The sequence below is a fragment of the Phyllostomus discolor genome, chromosome X, assembly GCF_004126475.2.
Source record: "Phyllostomus discolor isolate MPI-MPIP mPhyDis1 chromosome X, mPhyDis1.pri.v3, whole genome shotgun sequence".
Classification (NCBI taxonomy): Eukaryota; Metazoa; Chordata; class Mammalia; order Chiroptera; family Phyllostomidae; genus Phyllostomus; species Phyllostomus discolor.
Window position 1 is genome coordinate 81,289,812 of NC_050198.1, and position 20,554 is coordinate 81,310,365.

Consider the following 20,554-nt stretch of genomic DNA (forward strand, 5'->3'; position numbering starts at 1 on the left):
CTTCAGGGATCATATCTAAAATGAAATTGGTAAGTACTATTTTGGAGATTTCCCTACTCCCCTGACTCCATCCTTGAACTCCTTTCTCTGTACTAGCAGTCCCATGCTCTCTTATTCTTCCATGGAGGTCAGTTCCAATACACCATTTCTGTTTACTTGTAAGTGAAAAACAGACCAATGAAAAATCGCCGCCATGGTTTCTGCAGTTAAATAGTGAATACTCTCTTTATTCAGAATAATACTTTTTAATAGAATTACATGCATCAGTAAATCAGTACAATGAAGAGTTATAGGGATGGGAAATCTCATTTCAGGAAATATCTCACCATATATCTACATTTCATAGTAGAGCTCTCAACTCCCAGAACCCCCTTGACCCAGCTCAAGTGATTAGTGACTAAGGAATAGATGATGGGCTGACTCCCAGGGTAAACAGTCAGATCTCCAGGTGTCTGAGGATAAAAGAGAGAGGAGGAGAAAGCTCTTGTAAAGGAAGAGATTATTATATTGGGACTGGCAGGTCCACTAAGGTTCCCTGAGAGATTGAAGAGGGAGAGTTGGAGCTGGTGCCCAGTTCTTCTTGGTTACATTCTTCAAGGGCTATGGTTTGGTCCCGTCCATCTGTCTCTGAGTCTCTGTGTAGAGAAAAAGAAATGACTAAGGGAATACCTAGAACTATCAAACTGAAGAAAGGTTGCATTATGGAGCTCAGATGCTAGAGACACATTCAAAGCATTGTGTTTCCAGTAGCCTTGGGATCACAGAAGGAGGCTGACATGAGGCATTTACCTGGTTCGAAGTCGAGGCCACTTCCTCCACTCTATGGCTAGCACCACCCCCAAAGCTACAACCACCACTACAATCAGGCTACTTCGGACAATGTTCCCCACAGTGCACTCCTGAGCAGCAAGCCCTGTGATGATAAAAAAGGAGAAACCAAGGCCATGGAGGTTAGCATATCTTCCACTTGATCTTTTGTTGCTTCCTCATGTGGCCTCCTCTAAGCTTTTCTGGAGAGCCATATATTGAGACTGAAGAAGGGGTGATCAGAAACAGTGCTTATGCTGAGGCAGAAGTGGCCCTCGTTTTGGGGGGATTGAAGAGGCTTTGAAAATATGTGGCTCACTATCTTTGAGCAAATCTGAAGTCCACCTCCTCACCATCCTTGGAAAAATATAACCACACTTGTCTCTGACTCTAAACCCTCCTCCCTCCATATTTTGGCTGTTTCCATGGGGACTGTCTCTGGGATCCCAAGTGTGCTATGCCAGAACTATGGAGGGGTTATCCACTTACCTGCTGCACCCACCAGCTCCAGAGGGTCACTAGGCTCTGACCAGATATTAGGGTGGGCCTGGAGGCGGTAGCTGCAACTGTAGTTTCCAATGCCTTTTCCTTCTATATTGTTAATGACAAAGTCTCCATCCCCTGAGAATTGCTGAGGTGCTTCCTCTCTGTCGTGTTCCAGGACAAATTCAACACCTGGCATTGGTACTCGGCACTGAAGGGTGATTTCCTTCCCGAGCTTGAACACTGTGCTGGGCCAGGCTGACAGGGAGGGTTTAGGAGGTTTATCTGCAATCAATCAGAGCACAGAATTAGAAGTAGCCCTTAACCCAGCCCTTTACCCACTTAGGCCTAACTATTAAAAACACTATAAAATCTAGACTGTTACTGAAGTCTACAGGACCTTACCAGTCACCCAGATGTCCAGGGAGTCACTGTGATTGGAAGCTGCAAGGGGAGCAGAGTCCAAATAATAAACACAACTATAGATCCCAGAATCTTCACCTCTCACTGCTGGCATCCAGAAGTCAGCCCTGTAGCCACTTGGTCTCTGTTGCTCTAAAGGCTCTTGAGAACCCTCTTTCAACAGGACAAATGTTGAGTCTGGCAATTCCCCTTGACATTGAAGAGTCATATTTTCCCCAGGGGCCACCATGAGACCAGGCTGGGCTAATAGGCTGGGTTTGGGGAGCAAACCTAGAAAAATATAACCCCTGGTCAGAAAGAAGTTACTTGCCAGTCCATTACCCTTGGAGACTTGCTTCATTAAAGAGGAAAGAGTATTCCTTGACTCTTCTTGAACTCTTTGAAAACCATCTGAACCATCTACCAGTTTATTCCCTCCTTTTAGTACCCCCATGCCCACTGCAGAGCATCTTCCCCTTACCTGTGACTATGAGTTCCAGGGTGTTGCTAGGCTGTATCTTGATAGGGCTGGCCCAGTCAGGGTGGTAGCAGCAGGTGTAACGCCCTATGCTAGCACCAGATATATTGGTGATGGGGAATGCCCCATCAATACTGGTGGATCCCCAGAGCTGCACTGAAGTGGCTTCTTTTTCTTTGTGCAGAATGTACCCTACTCCATGGACTGGCCCTTGGCACCAGAGAGTAACATTCTGCCCCATGTGAACAACAGAACTGGGCTTGGCAAACAACCATGGCTTAGGAAATGTGTCTAGGGAGAGACCAAAGACACCAGGTGGTGAGTATGGAAACTTACCGCTTGCTGAATTAACACTTTATCTTTTTCCTTCTGGCCACAATTTCCGCCCCTACTCCATGGCCTAGTCTAGCCTTGCAAGAAGGATTACCCTCTCAATCTCCTACAGACATTTTCTCTGTCCCAAAGCTGTCCCATGCTTTGTTTGTCCTTACCAGTCACCCAGATCATAATGGGTTTGCTGAGATGTGATCCCCTGTTTGACATGGTCGTCTCATAATAGACGCAGGTGTAGTTCCCAGAGTCTTCTGCTCCAACAGTGTGGAGGAGGAAGTCAGTTGAATTCCCTGAGGTACTCTGGAACTGTATAGGAACCTGGGTTCCCTCATGCAGGAGGGCAAACCTCATGCCCTGGAAAGCCCCTTTGCAGTGTAGGATCACATTTTTCCCAGGAAGCACCACAGGACCTGGCTGTGCCAGGAGAGTGGGTTCAGGGTAGAATTCTGAAATTAAAGAGACCACAACATGAGAGAAATCTGCCCCCTACATTCTGTAAGTTGCTTTTTTACTGTTATTATAAGAAATGATGTGTTTATTGTAGAAATTTAGAAAATACAGAAAAAAACAATGAAGAAAATATCATTCTGTCATTCAATGACAAACATTCTTTATACATGTTTCTATATTTCCATTCCATTAATATTTTTCTATACATACCTATGTCATTGTAGCTATAACTATTTGCATAATTTGGATCTTACTGTCCTCCCTCTCTTTTGTGCAGTTTAATATCTTTCACTTAACTTTATATTGTAAACATGATGTTACACAGCCTTTGAAAACTATCATTTCTAATGGCTGCATCATATGCAACTGATATTCCAAGGTCTTTGTCCTTTCTCTGAAGGCCATCCAGCCCACCAATCTCTGACAGACCAGCTAAAGAAAAAGTGGACATTGATGCTAAAGCTCAAGGCCGAGCAACAAAATGATTTCAGAAATAAGGCAACATGAACTTGGCTCTAGGGATTGGACACCCTTATTTGCAACATTTCTCTCCCCCGAAATTAATTACTTGCCTCCTCCCTCTCCTTTGTCTCTTATTCATATGTTAATAATAATATCAGCGACTGCCTTACACAGACTGTTTACCACGTGCGAGTCACTGTCCTAAGCACTTTCTTGGTAATTTTTAGAAGGCACACTTCTTTCTCTCTTGCTGACAGGCCATCCACCCACTGTCCCAGGTTCAGTACCCCTCCATCTTCATTTCCCCACTCCTGACCTGTCACCACGAGCTCCACAGATTCACTGGGCTCAGACCAGATAGCAAAATCATAATAGCGGCAGCTGTAATTCCCTCCATCACCAATGCCCACCGAAATGATTAGAAACTGAGCTGCACTGGCTCCTGGGCTTGACCAAGACCTGTCACTGGACGCTATTTCACTTCCGTCTTTGTAAAGAATAAAGCTCATGTGCTGGTGGGGGGTAGAGCAATTGAAAGTCACTCGGGCACCAGGAGTGACCACTGGGCTCGCCCATGTGTTGAAGAAGGGTTTCGGGTACATGTCTAGAAGCAAAAAACACAACACAACACAACAAAACCAACTTAAGGAAAAAAAGAAAGAAAGAAAGATAGCTAATATAGGTAACATTGGTTCTAGGAAGCCACTTTGTTCTTTATAGTATTTCATTCAAAAGTAGGTGCATTTAAATAATGCAGGCAAATCCATTTTGTGGATGGCTTTGTAACAGGGACCCCTCACCCTCACCCCTCAACTCCTACAGCTGAATCACTGTTATCAGAGAAGACAATGGAGGCTACCTAAAAAAGTGAATTGTCATTGGGGCTCTGCTGGTTCCCTGAGCCTCAGTTCACCCATTTGGACAAGAAGGGGAAATAGTACATGTTCTACAATGTATTATTTCCCTTTCGTGTCCAAATATCCTTTGAATATTTATTTTATAGCAAAATAAAATAATTAATATAAAAATAATTAGAAAAATTAAAGCACCCTCCAACCCCAGCTATTAATAACGATTACTGCTATTAATATCGTGCAGCCAGAGGCCCTGGCACTCCCAGCGCCACGCCTGCTTGGCTCTAAGATTGGACACAGGCTCCTAGGACCAGCAACAAAGTTTGCTGTGGGGAAAGGAGTGTCTGACCTAGAATTTTGCCTCCCCGCTCCTCCCTCACACACCCTTTTCAGATCTACCTTTTATAATAAGCTCCAGGGGCTCACTGGGCTCAGACCACTTGAAGGGGTGCATTTCAGTGTGAGTGCGGCAACTATAATTGCCTTCGTCTTTATCCTCCATTCTTTGGATTGTAAAGAAGGCTTCTCTCCCAAAGGCACCAAGTTGCTGGACAGGTTCCTGCAATCCCTCCTTATATAGAGCAAACCCCATTCCTGCCAGCCATCCTTTGCACCGAATTTGCAGTTCCTGGCCCCGGATTGGTGGGGAAGCAGAAATGACAGGTTTGGGGAGAATGTCTAGAAAACAAAATGGGTTTGAAGGTGCCCAAATGGGACGCTTGGAGTCACTTAGTCAGCCAAAAAGAAATCCATCTTGGACTGGTCTTCAGCTCCTCCTGAGTTTCCTCTCACTCTTTTACCCACCCCCCACTACCATTTCAGTGTCCCTCCTCTCCTACACGCAGCACAAACCTCTTGGGTATGACCCTTTATTCATTCCCCCACATCCAGTAACAGTGCTGGAGTCTCAGGGGCTCTGGGGATTACTCCGGAAAACCCCTGTGACATTTCTTACCTGTCCCCACCAGCTCAAGTGCCTCACTGGGCTCCGACACAGCCATCTCCTCCCATGAATGGCAGTGGTAACTCCCGGTGTGGCTCTGGGTCAGGGCGCCAAGGGGGAAAGCAGCCCGGACCTGCTCTGAGGCTGGGCGAGTTGCAATCCACCCAGTCCCATCCTTCAGCAGCACAAACTCCTTAGTTGATCCGGAAGGGCTTCTGCACCATAGGGTTAAGTTCTTCCACGGGGCCAGAGGGAAATTGGTCTCTGCCCATAGCTCAGGCTTAGGGGTTGGCATGATTATTTCTAGAAACAGCAAAGTTAGTGAAGCCATCTTCCCTTCTCCTCCCAGTTCCTTATCCTTGAACCCCTACCCAGATCACACTGCCCACCTTCCCTTTCAACCCAAATCCAAACTCTTTCCTTCCTTCCACAGGTGCAAGAGAAAGGGAAAGCTGATGTTTCAGGTGAGACTTAGAAAAGTTCAGAAGCTTGAGGGAAGTTTTGCAGGCACAAAAGCAGAGTTGGAGGCTGAATTTTGTCAGCAACTTAGCCAGAGCTCCTTTCTGGCTGTCCCTCTCTTCCAATCAGTCACTCCCTGGCTGCTGACACTGACACTATGTAGTTATTTCGGATCTCTAGGGAGGAATGTCCCAGTCTGGAGCAGAAAAAAAAAACTCACCAGTCTCTTCTGTCAATACCCCTTTGCACAGTCCTGCAAAAGAAATTGCTGCCAGAACTCTGCCTCCTCCCCAATGGGACTTCACCCCAGCCTCTGCCCAGACCCCTTACCCCACCCCCTTGTACTCACCACAGCAGAGGAGAGCCGTGATTATGAACAGCATGGTGACCCCTTGAGCTGTTCCCAGCAACCAGGCTTCTCTAGTGAGACCAGAAAAGAGATGAGAGGAGTTGCTGAGATTAGGGGGAGGGCGGAGAGAAGGGGGCGGCAATTTATGTCATTGGCTTACTCACCACCCAATAAGCACTTGATATGGCCAGGCTAATAGGAAATAATCTTTTCTGACATCGATGGCTTTTCTTTTTGAGGGCCTCACCACCTACAAACCTCTTGCTCTTTCATGACCCACATGGCCCCCCTCACCCTCCCCAGCCTATATCAGATGTCAGCTCCCCATGGCCCCTGATTAGGCTGTTGCTGGAATTGAGATGTCAGATGTGAAAATGCTTTTGTAACTCTAGCTCTTAGAACCCCTGGAGCTCAGTGTGATCTGCAGCTCTGGGTAGTGGGTGTGAGGGTGGAGGGAGAAATAGTGAGTGTTTCACCATTATCAAGTTTAAGTTTGGAAGCAATTTTTATTATGGCAGTATTGGTCCTCAGACCAACCTGCTTCACCTGCCTTTGTTATGGAAGGGTTGCCTAGGCAGCCACAATGAATTATCAGAAGATTGTCAGTGTTTAGCTAAGCCTGTCAGGGAGCAGGACCTCTCTACCCACCCCCAACCCCCAGAGTATGACTAGAAATATGCAGCAGGTTTGGGTTCTGGGTCCCGTAAAATCAGATATTAAGCCAGAATCCATTTGAAAATTTTTATTTAGAAAACACTAACCCCCCATCCTAGTAATAAAACCCTGCTTATCAAGCTGCTTTTTCTGAAATCTGTTTTTTAAACTCATTCTTTGATACAGTGGTCATGGGTTGAAGTGGGACACTTGAAGATACATGTTTCCTAACCCCTGGCTTGGAGATTACCCCAATGTATATGGAACACAAGATAGATTCTGAGGAGAACTAGAACTCATCCTCCACCAAAACTTTGAAAACTCAACGGTGGTGGTTTTTGCAGAAGGTGTAGGTGGCTCCCTTCTTGTTACTGAAGCACTTTGTCCATCAGATCCCAGTGGAAAACACAGACACACACATAATTATAATCCATTGTGTATTGAATACTCCCAAACACACAAAGGTTTATGATCATGGTGGGGGGGGTACAGCCAGGAATAGAGGATAGGAGGAAGTAAGCAAGGTATTCAGGAGCTGAGGTTCCCATCAGTCTAGGAGCTGTCATTTCTTTTTTTATTTTTAAACAGAACAGACTGAGCACAGGTTATGTGGATGGGGTAGACAGAAATGACATCAAAGATCAAACAAAATGGCAGGGGAACCGTTTGGCTTGCCATTTTCTGGGTCACAGGAAGCAGTCTCATTTCTTGCCTCCAATCCATTCCCTCATCAGATGCTTATCAAAGTTAAGATTATATTCCCAGAATGCTCTGCACAGGTAGTTGGAGGCTAGAGTGGCAGAGAGACTGGTTTATATGGTAACTGGGATAAACCAGAAGACTATCCCTTGAGAGCTAGAAGTTAAGGATGGAAAGTTGGGATAGGAGTTTGATAACATCCTGGGAGACAGGAAAGCATGGCTTCTTGAAAAAGGAAAAATTTTGACCAAATTAATATGGGGGACATAAATAATCTCTGAGAGGCAGGATTGTATGGGCACTTTTCTGGGGAGATCAGTGAATGAGGTTCTGATAACTTCTCCAGCCTCTGAAAATTATGCATTTCTTCACCCTTTGGATTGGGTGCTGACCCCTCTGTGAGGTGAAAGAGAAACAGTTAGGAAGATAAATTCTTGTGTCTTAAGCCAAGAGGGCAGGGGATACAAAGGGTGTGCCCCTGTGGCTTATCTTTGTTTGAGCATGACTTATTCCCAAGTCCCTGGAGAGCCTGGATTCAGCTAGATCGAAGAACAGAGGACTGGGACAAGATAGTTACCTGTTTCTTAGTCTCCAATACTTCCACCTTATCCACAGCACTACCAACAGCAAGGCAAGAAGATGCATGATCAGGGAAAACCTGATAATTTCATTCAGAATATAATTCCAGGTAAGCAAACCTATGACCAGAGAACAGAAGCAGGGCCCTTGATGGGGATAGAGGCAGGTGAGCACATTCATGTGGGAAGAGAGAGCTGGTTACTGATGGTGAAGGGAAGATGAGACAGAAGTGGTCTTCTTTTTCATGAAGCATGGGGGCCTTGAAAATATCCAGCTCACTACTTTTGAGTGCTTATGAGACCACCCTAGGGGAAGGATACTCAAACCCAAGGGTTCTGACCTACAAGCCCCTGACTCCCCTTTCCATACTTTTTGCTCACTGCTCCGGGATCCCAGGGTATCATGGCCAAAGCTGTGAAGGGACACCCCTATGCAAAGTTGTCCTCTCACCTGCTGGCCCCAATAGCTTCAGGGGCTCACTGTGATGTGACTGGACATTAAGGTGTGCTTCTATGTGATACATGCAACTGTAGGTCCCTGCGACTTTCCCTTCAACAATACTGATGATGAAGTCTCCATCTACTGAGAATTTTTGGAATGTTGCTCTTTCTTCTCATTCTAGAGAAAATTCAAGTACCAGATGTACTCAGCACTGAAGGGTGAAGGCATGGTCCAGCCTGCTGGGTCAGGCTGATGGGGAGGGTTTGGGGGTCTTATCTACAATTAGTCCAGTGATCAGAGTTAGAGGTGACCTCAAACTCAGTACCTCTTTCCTCACAAATGTTTTGTTATCTCTCTATTTAGTCTTATCTTCCTTTCTACTTTCACCAGATCAGTAGCTTCAAAATTTGACTTTGTATCAGAACCCTTTGACCAACTCCTTGGTGCCCACTACTACCTTCAACTGGGATCTCATACCTATAAGTTTCCCCTGGCATGAAAGAAAATAACTCTTCCAGTGGTTAAAATGGGATTAGGTCTTGCCCTGCCTGGTATGGCTCAGTGGACTGAGTGATGGCTTGCAAACTGAAAGGTCTCTGGCTTGATTCCCAGGCAGGGCACATGCCTGCATAATGAGCTGGGTCCCCAGGTGGGGGCATGTAAGAGGCAACCAATCAATGTATCTCTCACACATCAGTTTCTTTCCCTTTCTTTCTCCATCTCTTTCCCTCTCTCTAACCTTAAATAAATAAAATTTTTAAAAATATAGGGCTAGGTCTTGCTAAGAGGTAGGGCTTGAGTGACAATCCTGTAAGAAAGGGTACCTAAAGTTTTTGAATAAAATTTTATACCAACCTCTTAGTGTGCTTTTTCTTAGCTCATAACTTCAAGAGGATACAGGGTCACTAACACTTTTTAGAACACTGTAATGATGATAAAAACAAACAATAGTTGTTAGCACTTGCCTACAACCATAAGCTCCATGGTATTGTGTGATATCATCCTGATGGAGGTCTTCCAGGAGAGGAGATAGTGGCAGGTATAGATGCCAATATCACTGGAGGTCACATTGTTGAAGAAGAATGACTCAACATCATCAATGTTGGTGACATCCATGAGTTGAAGCGATTTGTCTTCTTTCTTATAGAGTGTAAGTCCCATTCCATCCACTGGCCCTTGACAACACAGGCTCATGTTCTGACCCATTTGGACCACAGGATTGGGCTGAACAAGTAGCCAGATCTTGGAGATAGTGTCTAGGATGAGACCCAAAATATAAAGGACTAATAGTCTGACTTCCTCCTACTACTACTTGAGGTTCTTTTCCTCCTCTTTCTCTACTCCACCCTTGGAAAATCCCACCTCCTCCCCTAATGTTAGTCCTGGCTGCATGATTAGGTTCTTCAGGGGGCCTAGAAGGAGGTGTGTTTCCTTAGCTCTTAATATAGGTCCCATGGCACCCCCTCTCTTACCGGTTACCCAGATTTTCAGGGTATCACTGAGGACTGAACCTCTGTATGACCCATCATAGTAAAAACAGAGGTAATGTCCAGCATCATGGATTTTCAAAGCCTGGAAGAAGAAATGTGCCTCATTTTTTAGTGGCCTCTTGTGGTAAAAGGACTTCTCCAAGTCTTCAAGCTTTATTAGAGCAAAAGTCATTCCATAGATTGGCCCTTGACACCTGAGATTCAGGCTTTCTCCAGGTGTCATGATGGGCCCAGGATAAGCTGTCAGAGTTGGTTTGGGATATAGTCCTAGAAAGGTAAGAAACCCTGAGTTAGAGGTAGGATGATTCTTCCCTATTATTTTCTGTTTTGCTTTTCTAGTTTCTTTAAACAGGAATTTAAAGGGGTGCATGCCCTCACCTTCCTTGAATCTTTGCCTCTTCTAAGATGCAATCAAGAATGTTAACTTATGCCCTTGGCCTCTCACCAGACTCTATCAGCTCAATTGAATGTTGACTATGTTTCATGGTGTGTCTCAGTAGAATATCTACATCTGTAATTCCCTGTATTTTTAGGTCCCTAGAATGACAAATGTAATTTTTCCAACCACTGGGAAACCAGACTTCTGAAAAATGACTTTTACTCCATCTTTGTAGAGCATGAATGCAAGTGCAGTATTAAGGATAGATTTTGAACACAGGTAAGATCCTACTTCCCAATAGCAGATTGAAAGAAGCCAATAAGGAGGAGTTAGGCTGTAAGCCTGCAAACCAAAGAAATCTCTGTTAATTGGGACACACTCTCATTTTCAGGTATTGTTCCTCCAAAGAGATTATACTACAAAATAGAGGGCAAACTTTCTTCACATACCACTCCTTCTTACCCACCCAAATCTCAGGTAAACCAACCCATCCATTACTGGAAACATGAGCTCCATCATATGCTCACTGAGTATTTAGGATGTATCAGGAATCATGTTGGTCTAGGGATATGCAAGTAAAGAACACAGTTCCTGTCAGCAAAAAGCTCATGGCCTAAAGGGGATACTAGTGAACAGGTAACTGCAGAAGTGTGTGATAGTGGAACCTATGTTGAAAGGAAATGCATGCAACAAACAAATATATATATATATATATATATATATATATATATATATATATACACACACACACACACACACACACACACACACAGGTCAAACCGACATTTGTTTTTTTATCCTCAATAAAAGCTATACTAATAAAATTAATATCTACCGTTTATTGAGAACTTAGATGCCAGGCACTGTACATGTATTATATTTAGGCATATCCTCACAACAACCCTGTGAGGTAGGCATTATTGTTATACCAATTTTGCAGATCAGGAGAGTGAGGCACAGAGAAGCATCATAGAGTAGATTGGATAGACGTTGTTATCCCATGTTGAGTAGGGGAAACCAAAGCACAGAGAGGTGAAGTCACTTGCTCAAGATTGATCCACAAAGAGACAGTGTCAGAGGTGAAACTAAAAACTAGGATTACTGCTTCTAAGTCCAGGTACTTTCTATAGTACCACAGCTTCCCCCAACCTTAGTAGCTTGATGGATAAACTAAAGAAAATGTGGCCAATTCTCTCTAATAAGCATCCAGGCCATGGTGTGGGGGTTTGGGACTAGGGTGTGCAACTGGCATTTGGACGTTTTGGGGAGCCTTCTTCTGTGTTTAAAGCTTGTTACTGCTGTACTGGATCTGTATATACATGACTAAAGCAATTTATACAGTAATTTCTAAAATGTACACAATTACTTTTTGGTCATGTTTGCTCATTTTTATCACCAGCACTAGCAATTTATTATATTTTCCACACTAAAAATTAATAATCACAAATAGAATAAAATACATTTACATTTTTAAATATCAGTTTAAAAGGTTGCAGTGGCAGTGCCTGTGCCTGGCACATATTAAGTGCTCAATAAATACAGTCTAATGAATGAATGAATGCATGATATTCAACAAGTAGAAAACAACAAAGATGTGATGAACTGAAGCTGCTGGACATCTAGCTGGGCTCATTCACTAGCCAAGTGATTGGCTCCCACACACCTGCCTGGTAGTATGGGTGATTCTGATTTGCATCTCAGTAAAATGTCAAATGACTCTGGCTAATGGGCCTTGCAGGGACTAGGAGCTGATGGAGAAAAGTAAAATCAGAAACTTTATCTCATCCAGCCATGATCCCGGGGACAACAATCATCAGACCCCAGCAACCATAGCTACACCCACCTGCCACAATCAGCTTGAGGGGGTTGCTGGGCTCTGACCACAAGCTGGGGAGTATCTGGATGTGAGTGCGGCAAATGTAAACCATTTCTCTTTCAGGTGCCATGCTGGCAATGGAGAAGATGGCCACTGTTCCAGTTGAGATTTGGTAATCCACAGGCTCTGCATATCCTTCTTTGAAAAGCATGAATACCAAATCCTGTAGCCAGCTATGACAAAATATGTTAATATTATGCCCAGGAAGAGGAGAGGTCTCAGACTGGATCCAGAAGATGGGCTTGGGCAGCTGACCTGGAAGGAGAGAACAACTGGAATTCAGGTAAAACAGGGAGCTCGGGAGAGAGCTCTATTTAAATGAGCCTTCTTGTATGATCCTTATGTGCCACTCCTGTCTCCATCTTGGGTCTCCCCTAAGTTAAGAGTCTGCCCTCTAAATCTGTTCCAGAGTTTGCATCCTAACTCTACACTGCCTACGAAGAGAAAGTACTTATTTACTAACTATAGAATGCTTGAACATATGTATGTATGTGTTTGAGGTAAATGAATAAATGAATTAAACAAACCCTGCATTAGGAAGGCAAGTTTGAATCTTAGAAGCTGGAGTTTCTTCTTGATTACCCATTTCTGTTTTCTTACCTGGTGCCTCCAACTCTAAAACTTTACTGGGCTCTGACCAGCCTGTCTCCTTCAAGTAGCAGCATCTGTAAAAACCTGTATTGGACTTAGTAAGGGCACCTATGAGGAATGAAACTTGAAAGGTCTTGTAGGAAGGGCAGATCCAGGTCATCTGTGTCTTATCCTTCAGCAGCAGGAACTTGCTTGAAATCCGAGAAGGGCTTTTGCACCAAAGTGTGATGTTCTCCCATGGGGCCTGGGGGTAGTTGGTCTCTATCCACAGCTCCGGTTGAGATTTTATCACTGTCATTCCCAAAGATCACAAAGATGTGAGCAGTACAACCCTCCCATAATGTGCCCCCTATGTCCCTTAAACTAGTCCTGATCCAGAGTCTTCCATTTGTCTTCCCTTGGGAACGTGTGGAAGGTGGGAGAGGGACCCCAGAATATTTGTTTAAGAAATCCAAATAAGTTGGGGAATAAAGTGCAAGGCCCGACCTCCTTTTCATCTAAGATAAATATCTTTACTATTCTGTGGGAAACCAAGTCATCAAGTGAGGGACTTTTATTCCTAACTGGCTCAATCTGTGAGTTTTCTTTGGGATCTCAAGGTAGTTTGGTCCAGGGCCATGGAGGCAGGCCAATGTCTTAGAACCTTCAGGAAGGAAGTTACCTGAGGTAATTGGACTCACTTACCTATTGATGTCATACCCAGACTCAGCCCTAAAAAGAGAGATTATGGTAAGGGAAAACCTCCTCATTGCCCCCACCCACTCACAAACATCAATACTCTTCTCTCCCTCCCTAATGTGCCCACTCATAGAGGTATTTATGACAGGGTCACTTACCCCTCACCCATTCCTTATACTCACGAATGCAAAAGAGCAAGAGGGTGAATGTCCACAGCATGGTGACCTCCTCCCCTGGTCTGTGCATGGTGTTGGGGCCTCTGTTGCTCAATATGCACTTCAAGACTTAAAGGGCTTTACCCTTCAGCAGGGGGTGAGATCTAAAAGCAGAAGTGTTTTTACTCAAAAAACTTGTTATGCTCCTTAAAGTGTATTTTGGATCACCAAACTGCAGTTGACAACTCCACTACCTTCTACTCCCAAACAACTATGCAAGGTATTACAAGGTATTACAAGGTCACCTGTTATTTCCTCTCCTTGTCTCACTTCCCCACTTCCCCCTCCACTCACCCAAGCTCTTTGCTGGTATTTACAATGTCAAATTTGTTGAAGTGTCTGCTTTTCCCTGGGATCTCAAAGGGGTCTGTAGGAGCCTCATAGAATGAAAGGAATGAGAGATGTAGAGAGTCCTCCAACAGTATAGCAAAGGAGGCATTCCTACCATCTGCACTTTGCTGACAAGGAAACTGAGGTTTAGAGATGATTCATATTTTACCCAAAGTCAAAAAATTTTGAATGTCAGAGCTTAAATTCAAATCCATGTTTAACTCCAATGTCTATACTGTAAAACCAGCATTTAAACTCCCAGAGGCAGTCCTTTCCCCTATTCTTACCTTCCCATACCCCTCCTATCACATCCCATCCAGGTCTTCCCTTATGTGGAGTACTTCAGATCCAATATTATTCTCATTCTTATCTCTTATTCCAAAAGGTCAAAACCCCTGTCTGTAGTATGTGTTTGGAGAATCAAGCTACTTGAGCTTATTAACATAAAGTGTTAATGATTTATTGGCTGCCTGCAATCTGTGAGTATTTTTGTTCATTGCCTCTAAGAAAAAAGAATTATTTGAATTTCAGAGAATATGGCAAAGATCTGAGTTCAGGGAGTTCTCATTTTCTGAAAACCACTATTGCCCACAATGCCCTGAAAGTACATAAGGTAGACCTTTTATACTTTCCTGCCTCCCCGAACCCACACAGAGTATCCTTTTGCCAAGCGGAGTGTATTCCCACCACACTAACTCAGGCTAATATCTTCCACTAACCCTCTATTCAGAATCTGAGGTCCTGGCTGACCCCAGCTGTTTAATCCTATCTCAGTAAAGCAGGGTGAAGACAGTTCCCAGAACAGAAAGGGGCTTATTTTCCTTCCCAAACTTATCCTAGTATCACAACCTCTAACTTGCTCTAGTGCTAACACTGGGCAGATGGAATAACAGGAAAACAGGGTTTCATTTTTAAGCATCTGGGCTGTAGGAAGCAGTGGACAGTCAGAGATCCAGAGAGGTACAGTTTCCTTTTGCAGTTCTTCCTTTGCATTGAAGAATGCTCAAATCACCATCTCTGAACTTTTCTTATCTGTAAAGCGGGGGAATATCTACCTAAACATTGTTGTTGTGTTGAATGAGAGATAATATATGTACAGTGCCAAGCATATAGTAAACATTTCAGAAAAGGAGGCTATTTTTCTTCTTTCCAAATGGCACATCAACCTGTTGTAGGATTCTAAAGATGCTCTTTCCATCTCAGCTCCTGCAGGCCCTTATCTCTACTCCTTTCAGGGTCAGGGTCAGGGTTAGGTTCAGGGCCAGGCCCAGGGCCAGGCCCAGGGCCAGGCCAGGCCCAGGGCCAGGCCACGCCCAGGCCCAGGCTTGGGTGCTGCCCTGTTGCTTTGTTTCCCTGGGAGCTTTGGGTCAGGATCTATTTGGGAAGCCAGGTTCTACTGCCAAGGGAAAGGTTCAACTTGGTATTCTGCCCCTGAATGCCATATGAGATTTCATCCTTGTCACTTGGCCTCCTAAAGCAAGGATTTGCCTCCTGGGGACTTGAATGGAATCAGGGAACCTGGAATGCTCAGCGTGGCTGACTCCTCCCCAGTCACTAAGGAAACTATATCATTGATATTCAGCCAAATTGATGAATCTTATACCCAGGAAACAGCAGCTGCAAGATTCAGGTTAAGTTGCCATGCCCATTTTGGCCTTTCACACCCATACACCCCTCAACTTCAGCAGTATAGCCTTTGTATCTTCCTCTTCTACTCCACCCCAAGCACTTTCCCCACTCTTAAGCACCTCCACAGTGTTTTTGAGCATGACATACCACATACTAGAAATGTCTTATGGCTTGTGCCCGCTCCTCCCTGTGCATAGCTTTGAGAGCTCCAGGAATCAAAAGGGTTGGGCTTGGCAGGGTGCAAGGTACATGCTCCATTGAGGGTTTGGAGGGAAGACTGAGAAGGTAAAAGAAATACATCTACAGTGCCCAGAGATTCTCAACAAGGCAAGGCTGGGATAGGGAGGGAAGGAGAAAGGAAAGGATGAAGAGAGTAGGGGGACAGACTGGGAAATAGTTTGATTAATGGCAATTAATTACAGCGGGAGACTATTTTGGGACTTTGTTTAGGATTTGGTGGCTAGTATTTAATCTTCAGCCACTGGACTATGCGTTCATTTGCAGGTACTTACAGTAGTTGAAGGTCCGTTCCGGTGTTGGAGATTCTCCAGTGAGCTCCTCCAGATGCAGCAAACTGCCCGGCGTGAGAAGAGCTAAGGACAGCCTCTGAAGCTCCGCGCCCCGCCTCCCTCTTTACCCCGCCTGCTCGCTGGGCAGCTCCAGCCTCCTCCCCTCCCTCCACCAGGCTCGGAGAGCCCACCTACACTAACTCTGCCTGCCACCTGCAGTGCTCTGACACTGAGGTTTCTCTGCATGCCCCTCCCAGCTCTCAGCCTCTCTCCTGACTCCACGCAGAGGAGCCAAATTCAGGCCCCTGGCACTTTGCCAGTGGCTCAGAGTTTCATTGGGTGACTATTCTAGAGGGAAGAGGGCCAGCTCACAAGACTGACAAACCTGTGAATCCTTTCTCTCCAGCTTCCCAATGCCTTTAATGGGATCTCAGATCTTCCTCTGCCCATTTAATGATCCACAATGCATAAACATTGCCTTCACCATTTAAAGGTTTAAATGTGTACTGTGCCTGTGGGCCCTGAGCACCTACTATTTCTAATCCTTACAGCAACTCTGCAAGATCTGTTACTTTACTCACTTTTACAGATGAGGAAACTGAAGCCCAGAGAGGGTTAAGTAACTTGGATAGCCTTCAGATTCTAGCTTGGGATAAAAGCACAGGCTTTAGAGACACACACATTTGGATTTCAGTGCAGGTTCCATTATTCGATAGCTGAGAGACCTCAAGTGAGTTAAACTCTCTGAGTCCTCATTCCCCCATCTGTAAAATAAAGAAAACAACAAAAGCTATTAAAAAAGTCTTTGATGGGATAGCGCAAGTAAAACTTATAGCACAGTAAGCTTGGTACATGTTAGGTGTTCAATAACTAGTAGTTACTGCTACTACCACCAGTGATGTAGACAACTTTTCAAAAATTTAGTTGACCATGAAAGATTTTTCAAAATTATAATGTATGAATAAGATACTAAGCAAAGCTCCTGACATATGATGGGGTCAAAGAATAGCATCCAATTGACTCAGAGATCAATCGATTGTTGTGAGAAATAGTAAAATTTTTCATTAAATGCATTTTTAGTTTCATACATATTAAACATTATCTAGAGAAAAGTACTGTAATTTAAGTACAAACTATGTAAAAATAAAGTAACAACTCTTTTAAAGGCAAATTAAATGTCATATCTTCATGCATCAGGTGATATGAATTATGGCTTCCTGGTACCCTTTGTTTCTACATTCCATTACAAACTACATATTATTGTATAAGAAATAGAATAGCCATATTAATATAAAACAGTGTTTTGGGGGGGATTATTTTGACTCTTTAAGCCCCAGTTTTCTAAATTGTAAAATGGGGAGAATGAATGTTTTTGCTATCCCACAGAGTTTTGGATAAGATTGTATGAAAATTCCCCTTTACACTACTATATAGTGTCTAGGACACAGCAAACATCCATTAATTCCATAAATGTGGAGTATTTTCTTTGTTACAGACATTTTTCTATTTGCTGACAATGCAGAGAGAATGGCAGTTTCTGCTCCTAAGTCATTTGTAGTCTAAGGATAAAAAGTAATAGAGAATGAGGTGTAGGAGATAGACAGAGAAGTGGGTACCATAAGAATCAGAGGATTGCAATAGGAAAAACCAACAAATAAAGTATGGAGAATTGCAGGCAGTTTGTTGTTGCTATGGGCCTAAACTAGGGCAGTAGAATCAGACAAGGTGGGGGCAAGAGTTCCCAAAACATTTAAGAGGTAAAATTGGCCAAACATAATAACATGGTAGTTGAACACAGTAGTGATAGGATGGAGATATGCATGCTAATTTTCAAAACATTTATAGAGTAATCACTAGGATAGTACCAGGCACTGAAAATACTAACTCAGTGTGTCCCCATAACAATGCTATGGAATAGCTATCATTATCAGACCCATTTTACAGATGAAGAAACTGAAACATAAAGCCATTTGTCAAATTGCCCAATGCCTACACAGCAAGTGGCAGAGCTAGGATCCACAGAGCTAGGATTCACATTCATGCAGTCTGTATACACAGTCCCATGTTTGTATGTTTTATTTAAACCACTTTATTGATTTAGTCTATTTCTAAAAAGGGTCTTATATAGAAAAGAGTTCTGATACTTTTTATGCTAACTAAACAACTTCTTAGTCCTTTTAGTCTTTTTTTAAACTGAGGCATAATTGACATACGTTATATTTTACATAATTTTTCAGGTGTACAACATAATGTTTCAATACTTGTCTATATTGCAAAATGTAGTCCCATGTTCTTAACCACTACCTGATGCTGGCTCTTCATTGGATGTTTGTAATGATGAATGAATGAATGAATACATAAATAAATTTAAAAAACAGATGGGAAAGTAGAAAAATAAAAAAGCACTAATCAAATGCATTGTTGATACTGTAGAAATAAGGCAATGATAGTGTTTTGTTGCTCTCTGTAAGTCCTTGGGCTGAGGCTTTTGTTCTTGGAACAGCAGCCTGAATCTACATCCCAGAATCCCTACTAAGTGGCCATGGAAGCCTTGAAAAGATCTTTTGACTATGTAGGTGAGAATACTACTCTCACTCTCAGCTTTTATTGGGTCACTACAGAATCTTGAAGTGATTTATTATTCAATTTTCATAGAAACCCCTCATTCAAACCATGAATGGCAATTGAAATATTAGAAGCTCTGTCTCTAGGCTGCCTCTGTGGGTCTTAAACCTTGTAGTCTGCCCTGCAGCTGCAGAAACAACTTTTGGCCAATTTCCTCAGAAAAATTGAGTGGCCCAATATTACACAGCTAGTGGTAGAGGCCAACAGGGTCTGGGGCTGTTACATAACTGAGATGGAGTTCTTTATGTTGGCTCTGCTGGACTCCCCCCACCAGGAATCCAGCAGGCTTGTGATTCTGTAACTCTAAATCTTATACACACATATAGGAGGTCTGTCCAGAAGGTATCCAGCCATGTAATATGAAAAATTGAGACATTTATTGAAGAAGATACAAGGTACAAGAAACATTGTACATAGGACAGACATCAAAGTATGCACCTTGGAACCTCACACAGCTCGCCCAATCAGTATCAGTTGCCCCATTGTATTTTCCTGAATCTCATCAGTTGTCTGAGATCTGTTCCCTTTCAAAGGTGATTTTAGTTTTGGGAAAAGCCAGAAGTCACAGGGAGCCAAATGTGGTCTCTAGGGGGTGACTTGATGTTTCTCCAAAAAACTCTGCACAAGGTGTGATGCATAAGCGGGCGCATTGTCATGATGAAGCTGCCAATCACCAATTGCCCATAGCTGCGGCCTTCTGAATCATCTGAATAGTTTCTATGGAGGAATGTTCAAGTTCAATGCAAAATTTGACTCAGATTCATTGCTCTACTCCTTCAGTCATTTTCAATGTGACAGCCACACAGTACACATGCTTACTCAATGGTGTCTATCACCCCTACTGACTAGTACAATGAAATTGTCATTGTTCATGCATGTGCATTCCAGTCCACTGTCTTTGGCTGGTGGGTTACATCGATATCATGCAAACTGTTCTCATTATATTAAGCATGGTTGGATGTTTTTTTCAGACAGACTTCATACTCTAAGAAGTCTGGGTTTCTCTCTTTGTTTATTACTCTAAAGTTGGCTGATATTAAACAACTTCTCTCTCATGGAATGTTTTAAGAATGACCAGTCTTATACCTTGGGTCCAGGCCCCCTCCTATGACTCACCAGTCCATTAAACTGATTGGATGGATAGGTGAGGGCTGGTATAGGAGCTCTCACTCTCAGTGTCCTATAAAGTGATGATACCAGCAAATCTTCCTGAGTCATAGCCCTTCTCACTTTCATGCCATGAGCATGAGGGCTAGAAGAGGGTTCCTCTTGTGGACACCTCAGAATCAACTCTTGTGAATTATAAGATAAATGTTAGACATAAGAATTTATTAAGTACATGTTATACACATTAAAGTAGGTAATGTGGTGGAGCATAGAGACAGAATTAATTTGTAAGACAGAATTTTTAAGCTCCAAAGACTTTCAGCCTAAACAGAAGAAAGGAGCAACTATTTTACAAAAGCTGTAGTGGGGGCCACAGGAGTACTATAAAATCTTCAAGAAGGTGGAACTCAAAGGAGGTGAAGCACCAAAGACCATGCCCATACACAGGATGGTCTGGGAAGCTTCTCTCTATAACTGAGTCCAGAGTAGGATGATTAAATTTTTTAAACCTAAATATGTCTTACAGTGGGAATAGGACATGCACAGGGCAAATCTGGCCTTTTTCCAGTGATGTGCAGGAGCTGGTTAACACTGGCTCAAGAGAGATGAATGTGTCATCTTATCTTAACTCAGCATTCAGTAGTATCATGTTGGTAGCTTAAAACTGGCCATGGTTAAAGAATTTACAGCACTGAATAAGTAAATGCTATAGACAGGGTTCCTCCCACCCAT

The 20,554-nt window shown here is 43.4% G+C and overlaps 1 protein-coding gene across 1 annotated transcript; it reads right to left on the reverse strand.

The window, feature by feature from the left end:
• Positions 1–206: 206 nt before the first annotated feature.
• IGSF1 (immunoglobulin superfamily member 1) lies at positions 207–16,178 on the reverse strand. Its single transcript, XM_028522895.2, is given in 20 exon segments — positions 207–635; positions 790–913; positions 1,297–1,575; positions 1,696–1,983; positions 2,174–2,461; positions 2,662–2,949; positions 3,732–4,019; positions 4,669–4,947; positions 5,225–5,515; positions 5,892–5,924; positions 6,021–6,091; positions 7,951–8,071; positions 8,403–8,669; positions 9,359–9,649; positions 9,866–10,150; positions 12,106–12,393; positions 12,739–13,020; positions 13,414–13,440; positions 13,590–13,726; positions 16,094–16,178. Coding segments are annotated over 19 exon segments (3,987 nt in total). The 5' UTR covers positions 13,654–13,726; positions 16,094–16,178; the 3' UTR covers positions 207–502.
• Positions 16,179–20,554: the final 4,376 nt, after the last annotated feature.